We start from the raw sequence: 15433 nt of genomic DNA on the forward strand, positions 1-15433 counted from the left end.
CGCACACACACACACACACACACACACACACACACACACACACACACAGTTCTGGGTGTGACAGAACTATTTGTGACAGCTCTCCGGAGCCACCGCACCATCAGACAAACCGATCTGTTTCTATGATTATCCAAATTCACAGTTATGCTAACAGTCCCTTCTTCTGTTCTGCAACCCGACTGTTGCCTCTGACTCACACTGATGCCTTTGTATGACTTCACACATATACTGACACGCAGCTCTCACGTCTTTTTTACCAGCACTAAGTGAATGTGCAGTGGTTTTTACTGCAGCAGGCATCAACACGGACACCTGTCATCAGTCGGCAGCCCCCACGTGTCCGCTGCTGCCCCCTGTGGATACTTATAGCCCACCGCAATTATGTTCTTCCATTAGTCGTCCTACGCGTTGTGGTGATGGGCCACTGGCTATACTTAGCCATCGCCATGGTCACTCCTGTGCAAATGAGAGATTTTACAAACATAATTGTGGTTGGCGTCAAACATGATGAGTAGAGAACAGTGTTACGCACACGGCTCTCGTTTTATTTCTGGGTTGGTTTTTTTGTTAGTTTATTTTTTACCAAATGCGGAGACGTTTTAGCACCTTTTATTTTTTGTGTCATTTAAAATTCACCCAGTTAAATAAGAGCAAAACAATCAGGCTGCCGCTTTTAAATTAATGTACATCAATGAAGGCAGTAGGTATGTTGACAACTTTAAAAACAAACCAGATTAATAATCAAGTTGGCTTGATTATTTCTGAAATATGAGGTGCAATTTGATATGTATTACATTTCAATAATAAACAATATTATAGTACAATTAAAAAAAAATCGCTTTTATAATACAGAACCATAATTTCATTACTGTATATCTGGGCGACGTCTGAACTTTTTATCCTGTAATTTATTTTAATGTATATTTTCATCATCTGTAGCATAGTTTACTCTTAAAGTACACACAGTACACATACTCTAAAAACTGTAAAATATGTGTGAATTTATCTGCCAGTAATTTACCAGTAACATGCCAGTTACAATTTCAACACTAATTTTTGAAGTAATATCCTGTAAAAATAAATACAGATGTTAAACCACGTTTATAGTAAAATTCAAGTTTCTGTAACTGACAGTACTTTACAGTAAGTTTAGTTTTAGTACTGCATCCATTTTATCAGAAACCTGCAGCACAAAAAAAATGTAGTGCAACACTTTAAAGTCTTAATTAATAAATAATTCTCTATCAGCGTAAGAAGAAAGAGCAGAAACTGGGAACTGACTGGCTTAAACATCTAAATCATAAGTACGTATACTTATGATAAGTGTCAATAACACTCAAATTTGGCGTCATTTATCTTCGCTGTAAGGAAATTATTTACATACATCCACTTTGTGAGACTTTGTGTCAAAAATGTCCTTTAACTGTTAAAGGTTTAGCCGAGTGTTGCCGTCTGCCTGAATATGTCCTGACGTTGCTGGTTTGCAACGATTACTGGGCCGTGACCTGAAGGGTCGCCCAACGTTTAATGCCGGTCACCTCATCGTGATGTCAGAGGACGGAAAAAAAACTATGCTTTGATGCAACTGAGCGACGAGCGGGCGCTCAGCTCCAATCAGCAGTCTGATCGGCTGTGTCTGAAAAGCCTTTGTTGTGGTTTCATCTTTTTGTCTGTCTGCAACATACCGAAAACTTCTTCTCTGCAAATGCTTCGGATTTTCCTGTGCAGCTCCAGAGAGACTGTGTTGTCTTACCTCCGGAGGCTGAACGCGGCAAATATCCCCGTTCCTTCATGCTGGTAATTGGTCCCAGCTGGCATCCAAAAACTCCTCCTCTCACACATCCAGAGGAACCCAAACTGAATCCTGGGCAGAAACTGTCGGTCTCATAGATTTTGAAAAAAGTCATAATATGTTTACATAAAAAATAACCTTTAATTATTGTGGCACAAAGGAACAATTTTGATCGTTCTAACTGACCTTGAAGCCAGAACGTTGAGTCTGATTCAGCGTCAGACCATGAGTAAAAGGAAGGCTGTGTGTCTTCTTATACAGTTTATATATATATCTGGTTTTAGCTGTATGATTATATTTCTGCGTCTCATCATGTTTTCAAAGATTCTGAGCTTCCAACTAGAATAACAGAAAACTTTTACTCCAACTCCATCTTTGCAGTTTCCAAGCAATTAGCCCAGATACATGTCAACATTTCTGACAAAATGTCAGTTTGCCAAATCTTTTTCTTAATCACCTGAGCAAATCTACATGGTGATCTGGACGTGGTGATAATTTACCAAAAACAAAACCTGACATAAAAGCTCAAACTCTGACCGTAAATTAGTTTGCTGGCTTCAGTCACGACGTGACACGGTACAAAGTGCACAACATGCTGTCACTGTCGCTGCAGGTTTATGTCGAGGACTCTGCAGCAGGGCTGATGATGTTTCAGGGGCCGGACATTGTTAGCAGCTGAATCAGCTCGGTGTCGAGGAGGCAGGAGATGTTGCCCAGGATTCAGTTTCCTCCCTGTTCTCCCTTTGCTGCTTGTCTGGGAGTTAGTGCCTGCTGTCTCAGGACGTGTTTAACTTTTCCATCCCATTCTTTCTGCAGATATACATACATATATACATATATACATATAAAGGTGAAGTTTCATATCGTGTTTTAATTATTATTTTTTCTTTCCAGGCAGGATAGAGATATCACTGTCATCTGTAAACATGGCAAAATTCAGCTAATCTTGTTGTGAAACTTGCTTAGCTCGGTGTAAAACGGTTTATTAACTGGAGGATGCTTTCCATTGTCCTTTTCCTATTGTTGCCACGTCCACCTACACATAAAACTCCACTGAGTTCAATGTTGTGCTCCCTCAGGAGGATAACTTCTGTGTTTTCTGGTGAATAATTTTAGCTAGATTACTAATTGCTCTCAAATCTATACTAAATATGAACCTAATTTGCTTTTATTTTTTTTATCACTACCATTATTATAGTGACATGAAATGTTTATAATACTACAACACAATAAACATTATTATCTTTTGCTTGAAATAGCATGTTTCTAAAGTTAAATCCCAACAAAGTCAAACATGACAAACATTAAATCCCTTTAGTCCTGGGGAACATCGCATGTAGCCTTTGATCAGATATTTATTGTAGCTAAAGTTGTGTTGCTCTGCCCGTTAGAGGAGTTTCTCTCCAGGAACGCTGCTAGCATGAAATACTCTGCTCACAAAACAAAATAAAGAAACAAATGAAGTACAAAGAGTGAAAAGTGGCTATGGGGAACGTGATGCAGAGCTAACGCTCCTCCTATAAAGTGCTGCTAGAATAAATATTACTTTTGTGCTGTTTCACACATATTTGTTTGATGAAAACCCATAAAAACACAGAAGAGGTCTGAGGTCACAGAGGAAACTGATTCAAATACTGTTAAGTTTTTTTCTGAGGAAGATGTATTAAGAGTATCATCTCCTAATCCTTCAAAATCAAAATCGGACAATAGAAGAAAACGTTGCCAAACTCTAAAGATTTTGCGCAATGTTACAGATGAATTTAGATGAAAAGACTTTAACGCCGCTAAGAGTGAATCAGTTTTGAAGCAGGACAGATGGGATTGTTTCTCATGTTGCTTTTGCATTTATCCATTCTTATGTTTTTCATTTGTTCAAAGCAGCTCAGCGTTGCTTCTGTATTTAACATGATGCTTTGAAATGTCTTTTTTTTTTTGTCTACAACAGTAAAATAATTCCAGAGGTTGTTCCAGTTTTTCTCTGTCCTGTACGGAGCATCATGCCGCTCTCACTTCCTTTTCTCTTTTCTGCCCCCAATTCTTGGAGCCTTTTTGAGGGTGTGTCTAAACAAAAGTGTCTGCCAAACTTGAGACTGAGGCATGCATTTGTTTTGGGAGAAAAAGACACACCTGGAAATGTACAAACTTCTGACTGTGGACGTTATTCCTGTGTGACCAGAGAGACATATCTGTTTCAGAGGCAAACCACTACATCCTGCAAATAAGGACACCATGATGTGTTTGTGAGACCAAGGCTTTCACAGAGAAGCTGCATACTGTCAGAAACTTTTTCATCCTACACAGTTCTCCCACAAAATGCTGATCTTTTTTTTTTTTTTTCTATTATTTCATTTTTTTACACAGAGGAAAGCATGTCTTCACATGGAGCCTGGGAGTGACAGGTGGAGAAATAAAAATAGAGAGAAAAAAGCTGCTCCCTCAGTTTGAGAAGCCAAGCAGAGATTTAAAACCAACTCTCTGTTTAGTAAGTAAATCTGCACTGACAGATTTGCTGATGGAAAACAATCTGTTGGAGTAATACAGCTAAGTGATCCGGGAAAACCAGCCAAAGCAGATGTTTACAACAAATATGTAAACACACACACGTTTTTTTAATTAATATTTCTCACTCTCTGATTTTGAATGAGACTAAACTGTTTTAAAAATAATTAAGTTAGAAAACAATCGTTGACTTTATTATAGCACAATTTATTACTTTCTTTCAATTCAAAAGTTGATATGCACTAAGTTTATTAAACCTTGAAACAAATTCCAGGTCATGTCCCCATGGCTTTGTAAACTTGTGATCAGATAATTCACCACAGTTGAATATGTAGGGGTTGGATGTGATTTAAAGCAACACGCCGCTTCCTTACGAATCGTTGTGGAAAATTCAAAAGTAAACATCCGACACAACGGAAAGGGATTTTTGAACCTCCACGAGTACGAGTCACTTCAGGGAGACACATCCATCAATCTGAAGAGCTACGAGAAAATATATACACTCAGCGGCCACTTTATTAGGTACACCTGTCCAACTGCTCATTAACACAAGTGTCGAATCAGCCAATCACATGGCAGCAAATCACTGCATTTAGACATGTAGACATGGCCTAGACCAGTGGTCCCCAACCACTGGGCCGTGGACCAATTGGTACCGGGCCGCGCAAGAAATAACTAGATATGTCCATTCTATGTATTGAGTCCGGAGGAGCTTTTGTTTTGAAAATCCTAAACTGGATGCTGTCAGTTACGTTTTGCGCGCCATCATGCAGCAGAATGAGTAAGAAACAACAGCATCGGTCTCGATCCTGACAACGCGCGGGGACCACTGGCCTAGACGATCTACTGCAGTTCAAACCGAGCATCAGGATGGGGAAGAAAGTTGATTTAAGTGACTTTGAATGTGGCATGGTTGTTGTTGGTGCCAGACGGGCTGCTCTGAGTATTTCAGAAACTGCTGATCTACTGGCATTTTCACGCACAACCATCTCTAGGGTTTACAGAGAATGGTTAGAAAAATTAGAAAATATCCAGTGAGCTGCGGTTTTGTGGGCGCAAATGCCTTGTTAATGTCAGAGCTCAGAGAATGGCCAGACTGGTTCAAGCTGATAGAATGGCAATGGAAACTCTAATAACTGCTCGTTACAACTAAGGTATGCAGAAGAGCATCTCTGAATGCAGATCAAACCTTAAGCTGGATGTGCTACAGCAGCAGAACACCACACCAGGTGCCACTCCTGTCAGCTAAGAACAGGAAACTGAGGCTACAATTCGCGCAGGCTCACCAAAATCAGACAATAGAAGAAAAGGTTGCCTGGTATGATGAGTCTCGATTTCTGCTGCGACATTCGGATGGTGGGATCAGAATTTGGCGTCAACAACATGAAAGGATGGATCCGTCCTGCCTTATATTAACGGTTCAGGCTGGTCCCTGCAGTCTCATTACATCTCTGGTCTAATGTTTGTTTCTCTGTTTACATCTACAACCATGTTCACATTGGAAACAAAGCTCAGGATAACACGTACTGCTCACCTGCTCTGGGTATAATAGTAGTTACAAATCCATGCTTGCAGCTTACTATACCGGTCAAACATATTTCATGACCTCTGCCTTTACACTCACTTTGAACCTGAGTGCTGCCCTTTCTTCAGTCTGGTCAGGTTTTGCTCCTATTGTATATATCTGATGAGTGATGGCTGACTTCAGAATCAGAGATGTTCTCCCCAAACGCTACATGAAATTGGAAAACACACACCAACACTGATGATCACAGCACCTGTTGTGTTTTTCTTATTTTTTTTCCAGCTCTTGTTATAATGTGTCTTTTGTTCAGTGTTTGTCTCATTACATCAGCTCTCCATCACTCACTGAGACAGCTTGTAGGTCAGCTCTTCTACCCGGCATTTCATGCGAGATTTCCTTCCAATTTTGTTTCAGCTCATCTCCAAAAGGTTTAGCTGGGTTTCTCTGTCAGTCAATCAAATCTTTGGACGGCAAAACCAGACGCTTGTTTCTGAGGAAACCAGTAGCTTGCTCTGTTTTTGAGTGGTTTGCTGCAGCCTGCAAGATTACTTTCCTTTTCCTGGGGCATTCGACCACGACTGGTAAAACAAGACCTGCAGTTCTGCAAACTTTATTTTTGATTCCAAGCAGAATCCGTCATGTGCCTCACAACAGCAGGTCTTATTTCAATAGGTTTAAAAAACAAAGAACAAAAGTTATGATCCTTAATACTGAATGAAGTAATCACAGGAAAACAAAGCAGTCCAGGCCCTTTATCCCTGCCTGCCTAATGTTGGTTCTGAAGGTCACAGGTCAGATTATTTATCCCCAATTATGTCCTGGAAGCATGTTTAGCATGATTATGCAGAAATAACTGGGTTTCAAACTAGAAACAGTCACCTTTCTATGCAAGATTCACAATAATAGTATAATGAACCAGTTCATATCCTCCAGGTCTTCTGTTTAAAAGCATGCATTGGCATGTTGTTGTAGTTGGTGGACAGTTGTTTTTGTTTTTCACATCAGTTCGCCAAGGGACTTCAGATGTAAACTAATTCTTCTGTCTTATTATTATTAATGAGATTAATACAAATAATATTGTAACCAATATAATGGTTACAATCAATATAATGTCCTGGTTTATTTGACAATTTATTTGTCCTGGTAAATAAACAAATAAATTAATGAATAAATAAGATCATTTGATAGTACGCCCAGTTGGATCAAAGAACCGCGCTGCTTTTGTTATCACAGGCCTCACATGTGTGCCAGCTGTCAGCAGCCACACGTGTTACCATTTGAGTTTGGCTTTCTACTGGTTGTATATAAAAAATATACACACTATTCATTCGGTTTTCATGTTGTGAACAATTGTGGGACAATTGTGCCTTGCAATCCCTTACATTGCTGTGCCTTGACATGCGTTGCTTAATTTTGCAATGCCTTGATATGCCTTGTCTTAACATGCTTGGCCCGCCTTGTCTTGACTTGACTTGCTTTGACATGCCTTGACATTCCTTGCCTTGACTTGCATAGCCTTGCTTTGCCTTGAAATGACTTGCCTTGCCTTATTAAACTTTGTACCCGCTGAAGGAATTTATTTCATCGGCAATACCCAACAAAGTAGAACTATTTTTATTAATTCTACCTACATTTAATTTTAAGACTTAAAATTCATTTGAAGCGAATGTCAGTAGAATATTCTGTTTTAAAAGTTGACCTTTTGTATCTAATTAATGCAACGTTTCACGTGGTTGTGACTGCCGTCCTTCTGTCACTCCTCAGAAGAGTCTTGGCTCACCTTGGCTCTGCATGTTCCTCTCCTGAACTGCTCAGTGTGTCCAGTAGCATCAGCTGTTTTCTTGCAGGTCTATCCTGCTGCTGCCCTTAGGGACAAAAACATTTTGTTGATGTCTCCTTCAGCATTTTATGTTTGCAGTCTATCACTTTGAAGAGCATCGCTGCAGGCCTGCAGAAAGTGGGCTTTTCTCGTCAACTTTCAATTTGAACCGCTGCATTTTTTCCTCATCTTTTTTTATATTTCTTCTCTTATTTCTCCATTACTGGTTCCCTCTTTCTCAGAGGAAATTACATAAGTCTTTCAGTGTGTGCGTGTGGGCTGTGTTGCACTTTATGTAAGGCGAACGTGGAAATGGCTAGTGAAACACTTGGGTCTTGCCCCCTGCTTTGTTTCTTTCTCTCCTTCTGTGTGTCCTGTAGCCTTTTGTGGTTGTGTTTGCGGTTTGGTTATCAGCTGTGGTTGCGTGGTGCTTGATATACAATGAGGTGACTCTGGCTGCCCACTCAGAATCACAAACACACATACGAAGAAAAGGTTTTATAAAACGCACCTTTTAATAAACTTATGTGGATTTTAATTTGAAGAAGACAGTGCAGTTTACAGTTCCTCCAGGATGTTCCAGTAATTCTTGTGATTATTGTGGACCAACATTTCTGATTTTGTGGTACCCTACTGAAAATGTTGCTGTGCAAATTTAGACAAGGTGCAGCGATTGGTCAGAAAAGAAGGAAATACAGGAAATGTTAAGTTTATTGGTCATATTTGTCGAAATGTTGCGTTGCAAGTCTGCACGATTTACCAATGATGAGTGAAATTGCATTAGTAGGTGCTATCACAACATCACGACTTTCTGGAGAAACTGAGTTCAGTTCTTAAATTAACATTTAAGGAAAACAACCCACATTTAATTTTGGTAAACACATTTTTGAATTTTCTTTTGCAGCATGTCTATGTTTTTATTCCAAATTCATAAAAGGAAGAAAATCAGAAAAAAAACGAGAAAAAAAAAACGGGGGAATCTGTTGATTTGTGTAAATTTTGCAGGTTTGTGAAAGTCTGGAGGGACTTATTAATATTGTTATTAAAAGATTGGAAGATTAATACCTGAACACCAACTATATATATTTTTTTTAATATGCAAACATAAAAAATAAATAAATAAACAAACAGTGCTTAGCCTGGTGGCCCGCCAATCTTACAATACACTGGGGGAAACGCTGCTTATCTGAAACAGGAAACATTTGGTCTGATTTAATATCTCACAGCAACAAAAAGTCATGTCTCATTTTATTCGGTTTATGCAATACTTTGGTTTCAGCCATATTTACATGGACTTTCCACGCTGGAATTTTTTTTTTGCTTGGTTATTAACAACCGCAAGAAAAAAAAAACTTCCATCCTTCAAGCCATCTAAGAGCCCAAAAGACCTTCAGTTCAGAGTTATTGCTGATGATCTGCGCCTTGAGGGGATAATGTTTCACTCCTTATTGATCCTGTAGATTAAATTGTTCCTCCTGATTTATTTTATTTCTGCTTTAATCTGGCTGCCGTCAGCACGAACCTGTAAGTGTTACACAACACCAGCACTCTTATTGCAAAGGTTTCTCCTGTAGGATCCTCCAGGATGGAGTTTTCCAATAACCGTAAGTGGTCTTGCTAAAAGAACCAGCTTCCCCCTGAAGAAGGGGACGGTTATGTCATGGGGCCGAAGCGGTGATGAAAAGCATTGTGGGGGAAAGATTTTCCAATAGGATACTGAACAGGTATAATAACACTCATGGTGCTTTTCTAATGCTACAGGAACCAGGTTGCTGCATCTCATCTCTGATTTGCTTTGATTTCTGTGACAATTTTTAGACAATTTTCTTAAGAAAAAAAAAATAAAAATCTGGAAATAAAACACCTCTGCACTCTGAAAAACCTGTCACCCTTTGGCGAAGTTGTGTGTGTGGGTGTGTGTGGGTGTGTGTGTGTGTGTGTGTGTGGCTGCGTGCGCCTCCCAACTTGTTGGAGAAAAGGGTGTTTCACTGAGTGGGAATGCCTGGTAGGATGTGTAGGCCCAGGTTGCCATAGCATCCATCTGCTGCTACGCTTGCAAGAGTTTGCAGACAGCCCACGCACTGACAACCAGCATCAAGCCGATCTTAGAGGGGGGAAAAGTAAAGCTATGACTGAACGCTAACATTAAAGAGCCGAAAATAAGCAAACAGATGCTCGGTTCACACTCATTTTGCTTCCTTTTTTCGGTACATGAATAGGTGCGTTTGTCCAGAGCAAGCATCTTTTGATGGCGCTTCCCGTTACAGTGAAGACAGACAGACGTAGGAGAGGTGTGCAGCTCTCAGCACACAGAACAGCATTTTGGCAGAGCGAGGAGCGAACAGAAGGTTGCGAAGCCGCTTTAAATATTCTGCAGCTTTAACATGAATTTCTGCAGAAGACTGGTTAGCGAAAACACTTTCCAGACAGCAGGTGAAAATGTCTGTCGAACCGATGCAACAGGTCGCCACCAAAGTGAAGAACCTCACCAGAAACACCGACGTGGCCGGCTCAGACCACGCAGTGGCGAAACTGAAACGGCAAGCATTACAAATTTTGAAAACAGAATTTATACACTGCAGAGATTTTCTCTAACCTATAGTAATGCACGGAAATGGCAAAATAAAAGAATGACGGTTTCTTTTTATATGTTAAAGCATAGCCTATATTTGTGCATTTATATAAACCATGATTATAGATTAAATGTCGTGACTCATTATAATGTACTTTACTTTGAAAAGCTGGCTACTGTGCGCTGCGCTGCTTTCTTCACTCCTGAAAGTAGTGAAGCAGTAGAGTGAAACCTAAATAAAAGCAAAAGACCGTCTAGATCAGGGGTCTCAAACTCCAGTCCTCGAGGGCCGCAGTCCTGCAGTTTTTAGATGTGCCACAGGTACAAAACACTAGAATGAAATGGCTTAATTACCTCCATCTTGTGTAGACCAGTTCTCCAGAGACTTAATTATTCTATTCAGGTGGTGCAGCAGAGTCACATCTAAAAGTTGCAGGGCTGCGGCCCTCGAGGACTGGAGTTTGAGACCCCTGGTCTAGACAAATGCTTACATTTCAGTGGGAAGACTTGTATTATTTGAAGTCTAAATCAACGTATTTACTTGTTTGGACTTGTCTGACTGTTCCTTGTAGATGCAGGAGGAGGACAGCACCCAGACAGGCTCACAGCGGGCCTTCAGCGTCCTGGACCGCCTGCTGCTCACTCACCCTGTGTGGCTGCAGCTGTCGCTCAACCAAGACTCCGCCCTGTACATGCTGCTCAGAGAGCCTATTGGGGTAAATATTCACCTTAATGACACATTTATCATTCTCTGGAGCAATTCTTTACAATGATAGATGCCATGTTGCATCTTATTGCTGTCAAAAGTAACTGCTAATTGTTCTTGGTGAAAGCTGCCTGATGGAAACAGGAATTATTAGTCGTCAAGGCCAGTTGGGAAGTATTTCCCGGACTTGGCACTGCATACTGAAGTAAAAAGGCTGGAAATGCCGTTTTAAATCAAATTTGGCAGCCAATTTTGGCAGCATTTAATCAGACATCAGCTGTTGTCAAATACTTCTGTTTGCGACTTATGTGCCTTGTCAAAAAGCACAAAGATTAAACTAAATCTGTTTTACACTTGTGTCCTCAACGGTTGTCGGTGCTTTCAGACCTTCCTGGTGCGCAAGTGCAGCTCCAGCCAGAGGAAGGTGCTGTGTTTGAGAGTGGCAGCCGACCGGAGTGCCTCCTCTGTTAAGGAGTGCTTCATCTGTGAGGAGGACTCCAGTGAGTAGGAAAACAAGCCTCTGATGTCTACACAAGGTTACGCGGATGCGAGTGCCGGTTCGATTTTCAATTTTTTTAAGAGACTGAAAATAGAAAGTCAAAGTCAAACTTCAATTTTGGCCAAAAGTAGTTCGCTTGACTCCCTCAGCACAAAAACAATTAAGTCTTTTGACATTTAGAAAACAACTTTGACTTTGTGATCAATGAATGCGGCAATCCTAGTGGTCGCCTAAGGGTATTGCAACTTGATAAGCAACAGGAACAAAAAAACATTTAATATTTTTACCTCTAACAGTCACACAGAAGTGAACAGTGATAGGAAAAAAAAACAGCACCTCTTTGTTCTGCTCATATATAGCCTAGCATTAGCACTGTAGCACAGCTATTTGATTGCAGGAAGTTTGAAAATCAACAGTTTAAAGTTGTGAAAAGTGAATAGGTTTTCTAGTTTTCAAATAATGATGGCAATATATAGTCAATAGGATGAAAACTCAATTTCCGTATCTATGGGAAGCTATTAAATGCAGAGTAAAAAAAACAAGAAAACGATCAAAAAAATATTAACTTCAAGTCAGCTTTCCGGACTTGTGTCGTTTGGTCTTGCTTTTTAATTAACATGCCTTTATGCGCAATAAATCTTACACCACACTAAAAAGCCTTCTTATTTCCCATGAAATCAGAGGTTTCAAACTCCAATACCCGAGGTCCTGCATCCTGCGACTTTAAAGAATGTTCCTGGTCCAACACAACTGAATCAAATGGCTGAATGCAATGACATTTTTCAAAGCTCTGCTAGTGACCCAATTATGGGGTTCAGGTTTGCTAAAGCAAAGACAGAGCGTAAGGTTGCGGGACTGGAGTTTGAGACTCCTGCTTTAGATGGCGCCAGGTTTGTCAGAAAAGCTTTCCAAATCCTCTCAGCCGACGCCAGCTCATTTTTGGTGAAGGAAAAACAAGGCAACTCTCTCTTCACTGGAGGCAGTTGAGTAGGTTTGTTGTAAAAAGCAACAAAAATAACACAGTAGCATTTCTCCCTTTTTAAAAATCTTGGACTAGAGGCAGCCTCTAGAGTCAGTCAGTTGGACAGTTCGAAACATCCTGAGAACAGTAGTCCAACAAGTCTACAAAGTGAGCAGTCCTGCATGACTCGTCTCTGCAGGAGGTGTCATGGCTGCTTCATATTATTTTTGACAGCTTCTCCTGAAACCAACTAGTCTTTCACTGCTGTCAGTCAATCTCTTTCTGTTCTGTGAGCAGCGTTCGCCTTGGAGAGCTCAGCACTCAGCTTTCCAGACTTGTGTCGTTTGGTGGCCTTCTACTGTATCAGCAGGTAATATTTCATGCAAAAAAAGAAAACATTCACGGTGTAGATGCAAGCATGCGGACAACTCTGCCCCAGAATATTTTCATTTGGTATTTTCTTGTCGAGGTTGCAATGTCCATATGTGTCCTGCAGAATAGTGACACTCAGGGAATTTCTATTTTTGTTTCACATTCTTGAACCTCTCTGGACGAGTTTGTCAGTTTCTTCTTCCAGCTTTTTAATGAGTCAGCACACGACAAGCAATAATAATAATTTGAAAAAAATGTCAAACTAACAATTAATTAGTAAAAATGTTACGTTACATTCAAGTGTGAAATCTATTTTTATTTCTTCTCTGCCTCTCCGCTGAAAGATAAAAAACCAAACGGCAGGAATTCAGTAAAAAAAATATCTGGCATGGGGACATGACAGATTGTGGTTACATGTTCAGCTGTTTGTCTTCTGACCAGGATGTCTCAAGTCAACTTAAATATTTTATGGCTTTAAGATAAAATGTCAGCACTCTCTACAAATAATTATCAATGAAGACTGCTCTCAAAAATTCTTCATTTTACTTATATTGCTGTTATTCAGGACTCTTTTTCAAATAACAGCATCAAGTGCTGCTCTTGTCTCTAACGTTCAGACCGTTAGCATCAGCGCTACAAGCTAGCAGATCATTCTGAGCTGCGTTAGTAAGACATATCATATCTTCTCAGAGAAGTTTTATCAAATTTTTTTACTCTTTTCTTCATCGTTAATTTAAGATTTGGCATTATTCTAGACAGGATCAGACATTTTGTCCTAAACAGAGTTTCTGCAGGTCAGCCTCACTAAGCTGCTCCAACAGAGGGTTAGCTTGGTTTAAAAAGCTACAATGATGTTCTGATAAAGCATCATTAAAAACAAAAATAGCTTTACCCTTTGTTTCTTACATCTGACTTAACCCTGACTGAACACCAGGTGTCTTCAATAAACTCCAGTCCTGCTGACATTGTTTTGTTTTGGAGTAGTTTTCTGACATGCTAGCTTAAGGCTAGCATAGTTGCTCTATGTTTTTTCATAGGCCTCTGCTGACGCTGCCATTAGAATCAGAATAAAATGTACATATTCCTCCATAGGTTTGATCAAAAAACAGTTGAATAACCACCTCAGTTTATTCGTCACACATTGTCTAATGATGATGTCAATGAAATGCATATTCCACAGAGAAATGTTGCATTTCTTCCACAAAGGTGAGCAGACTCATTGATAGTTTTGCTAGTAACGTATTTCAATGCAGTTCTGGTTAATCCTGTGCAGAAAAACCTACAAAATTGTGCTCCTGCTTTATTACCTCCAAAGAAGTTTAATGCTTAGGGAGCTGCCTGGGAAATTGTAAACTCTGATCTTCATCATTTGAAAACCCCCATCCCATTCTCATACTTATATTGCAGCTTGTTTTCAATCAGTGCCATTTGGTTTATCGGTTGTTACTTTTTGTTTCTCCAGAGATGTATTGCCATTTCCTCTTCAGCTGCCTGAGGCCATCGCCAAAGCCACAACACACCGGCAGCTGGAAGCCATCTCACACATGGGACAGGGTAACCTATCGCTAATTCCCACACGAAGAAGTGCATCAAAAATGTCTTCTTTTGGAAATGCATTTAGAAATATTAATAGAATTGCGTTAAATATGCAACATGCTCTTGTACGTTTACAAGAATGACATGTAACAGAAAATAATGAGTCACGCATTCCTCATCTCTAAATCAAAGGCAAGTAAACTGCGCTGCACTTTCGGTGCTACTGTTTGTTTTCACGGCTCGCTGGCTTAATCTGACAGATTCCCCTTGTCACTACGGCTAACAGAGTGAGGAATGTCTGCATATTAGTTGTGAGAAAGTCAACTGTGTGAAGAAGTGACTGCCAGTTTGAATCTATTTTAACACAAACATGTGCTGTTGTGCTGCAGCAGCAAAGAGCGAGGTGCGACTTCATGATGGCCGAAAGTGATAAGCAGATTCTCGAATAGCGTAGCTCTGCAAAACGAGTTTGTGTATGTGGAAATCATTTCTGTTTCAGTTCTTCCTTCCTGGATTTCATCAAAGCATGAGAACATTTTTAAAAGGAGCCAGTCAGCGAGTTTGCGTTTGTATATCAGGCTATATAATGCTGTTTAGTTGGATATTCCTTTTTAATATGAGCAAAACCTCAGATAAAACTGAAATTAAACAGAAATACCAGACTGCTTTGAATAACTTTAGTGTAAAGGGTTTTTTTGGGGGTTTTTTAACTTCAGACGGGATTTAATAGAAAAAATTTACAATGAGAAAAGCTGATTGGCTGACTAGCTGAAGCCTAAATCCAAACTGATTTTGCATAAACACCGCGTAATGAACGTAAGGAGCAAATATTCAGCTGTTGCTGTTGCTTTAATGTTGACCAATTTCTAACTGAAGCATTGAATTCAAACATGCAGCAATAGATACTGTAAGTTATGCCCAAGAACTTAGAAAACTGAACCGACCAGTTTTTGCCATCGTTCTGGGTTGTAAAACCAGAAATGAGCACTGTAAAATATGAATGTCCTTCTTTTTAAGTATTGTGGAGAAACATTTCATTAAACCTGAAAAATAAACTAATCAAAATTTTGCAAAATTGCTGATTTTACTTGAATCTGATTTTCTTTTAAGAACTATAACATAAGAATATATAAGAACACCAATCTTTTTGCA

The 15433-nt window shown here is 39.8% G+C and overlaps 1 protein-coding gene across 1 annotated transcript in view; it reads left to right on the forward strand.

The window, feature by feature from the left end:
* Positions 1-15433, forward strand: part of rin1b (Ras and Rab interactor 1b) — a 37728-nt gene that overhangs the window by 7490 nt on the left and 14805 nt on the right. The window contains exons 2-5 of the mRNA XM_044097327.1: positions 10780-10923; positions 11299-11413; positions 12671-12743; positions 14208-14299. Coding sequence (XP_043953262.1) covers positions 10780-10923; positions 11299-11413; positions 12671-12743; positions 14208-14299 — 424 coding nt within the window. The remainder of the gene's footprint in view (positions 1-10779; positions 10924-11298; positions 11414-12670; positions 12744-14207; positions 14300-15433) is intronic.

Source organism: Gambusia affinis, linkage group LG18 (genome assembly GCF_019740435.1).
Source record: "Gambusia affinis linkage group LG18, SWU_Gaff_1.0, whole genome shotgun sequence".
NCBI classification, from domain to species: Eukaryota; Metazoa; Chordata; class Actinopteri; order Cyprinodontiformes; family Poeciliidae; genus Gambusia; species Gambusia affinis.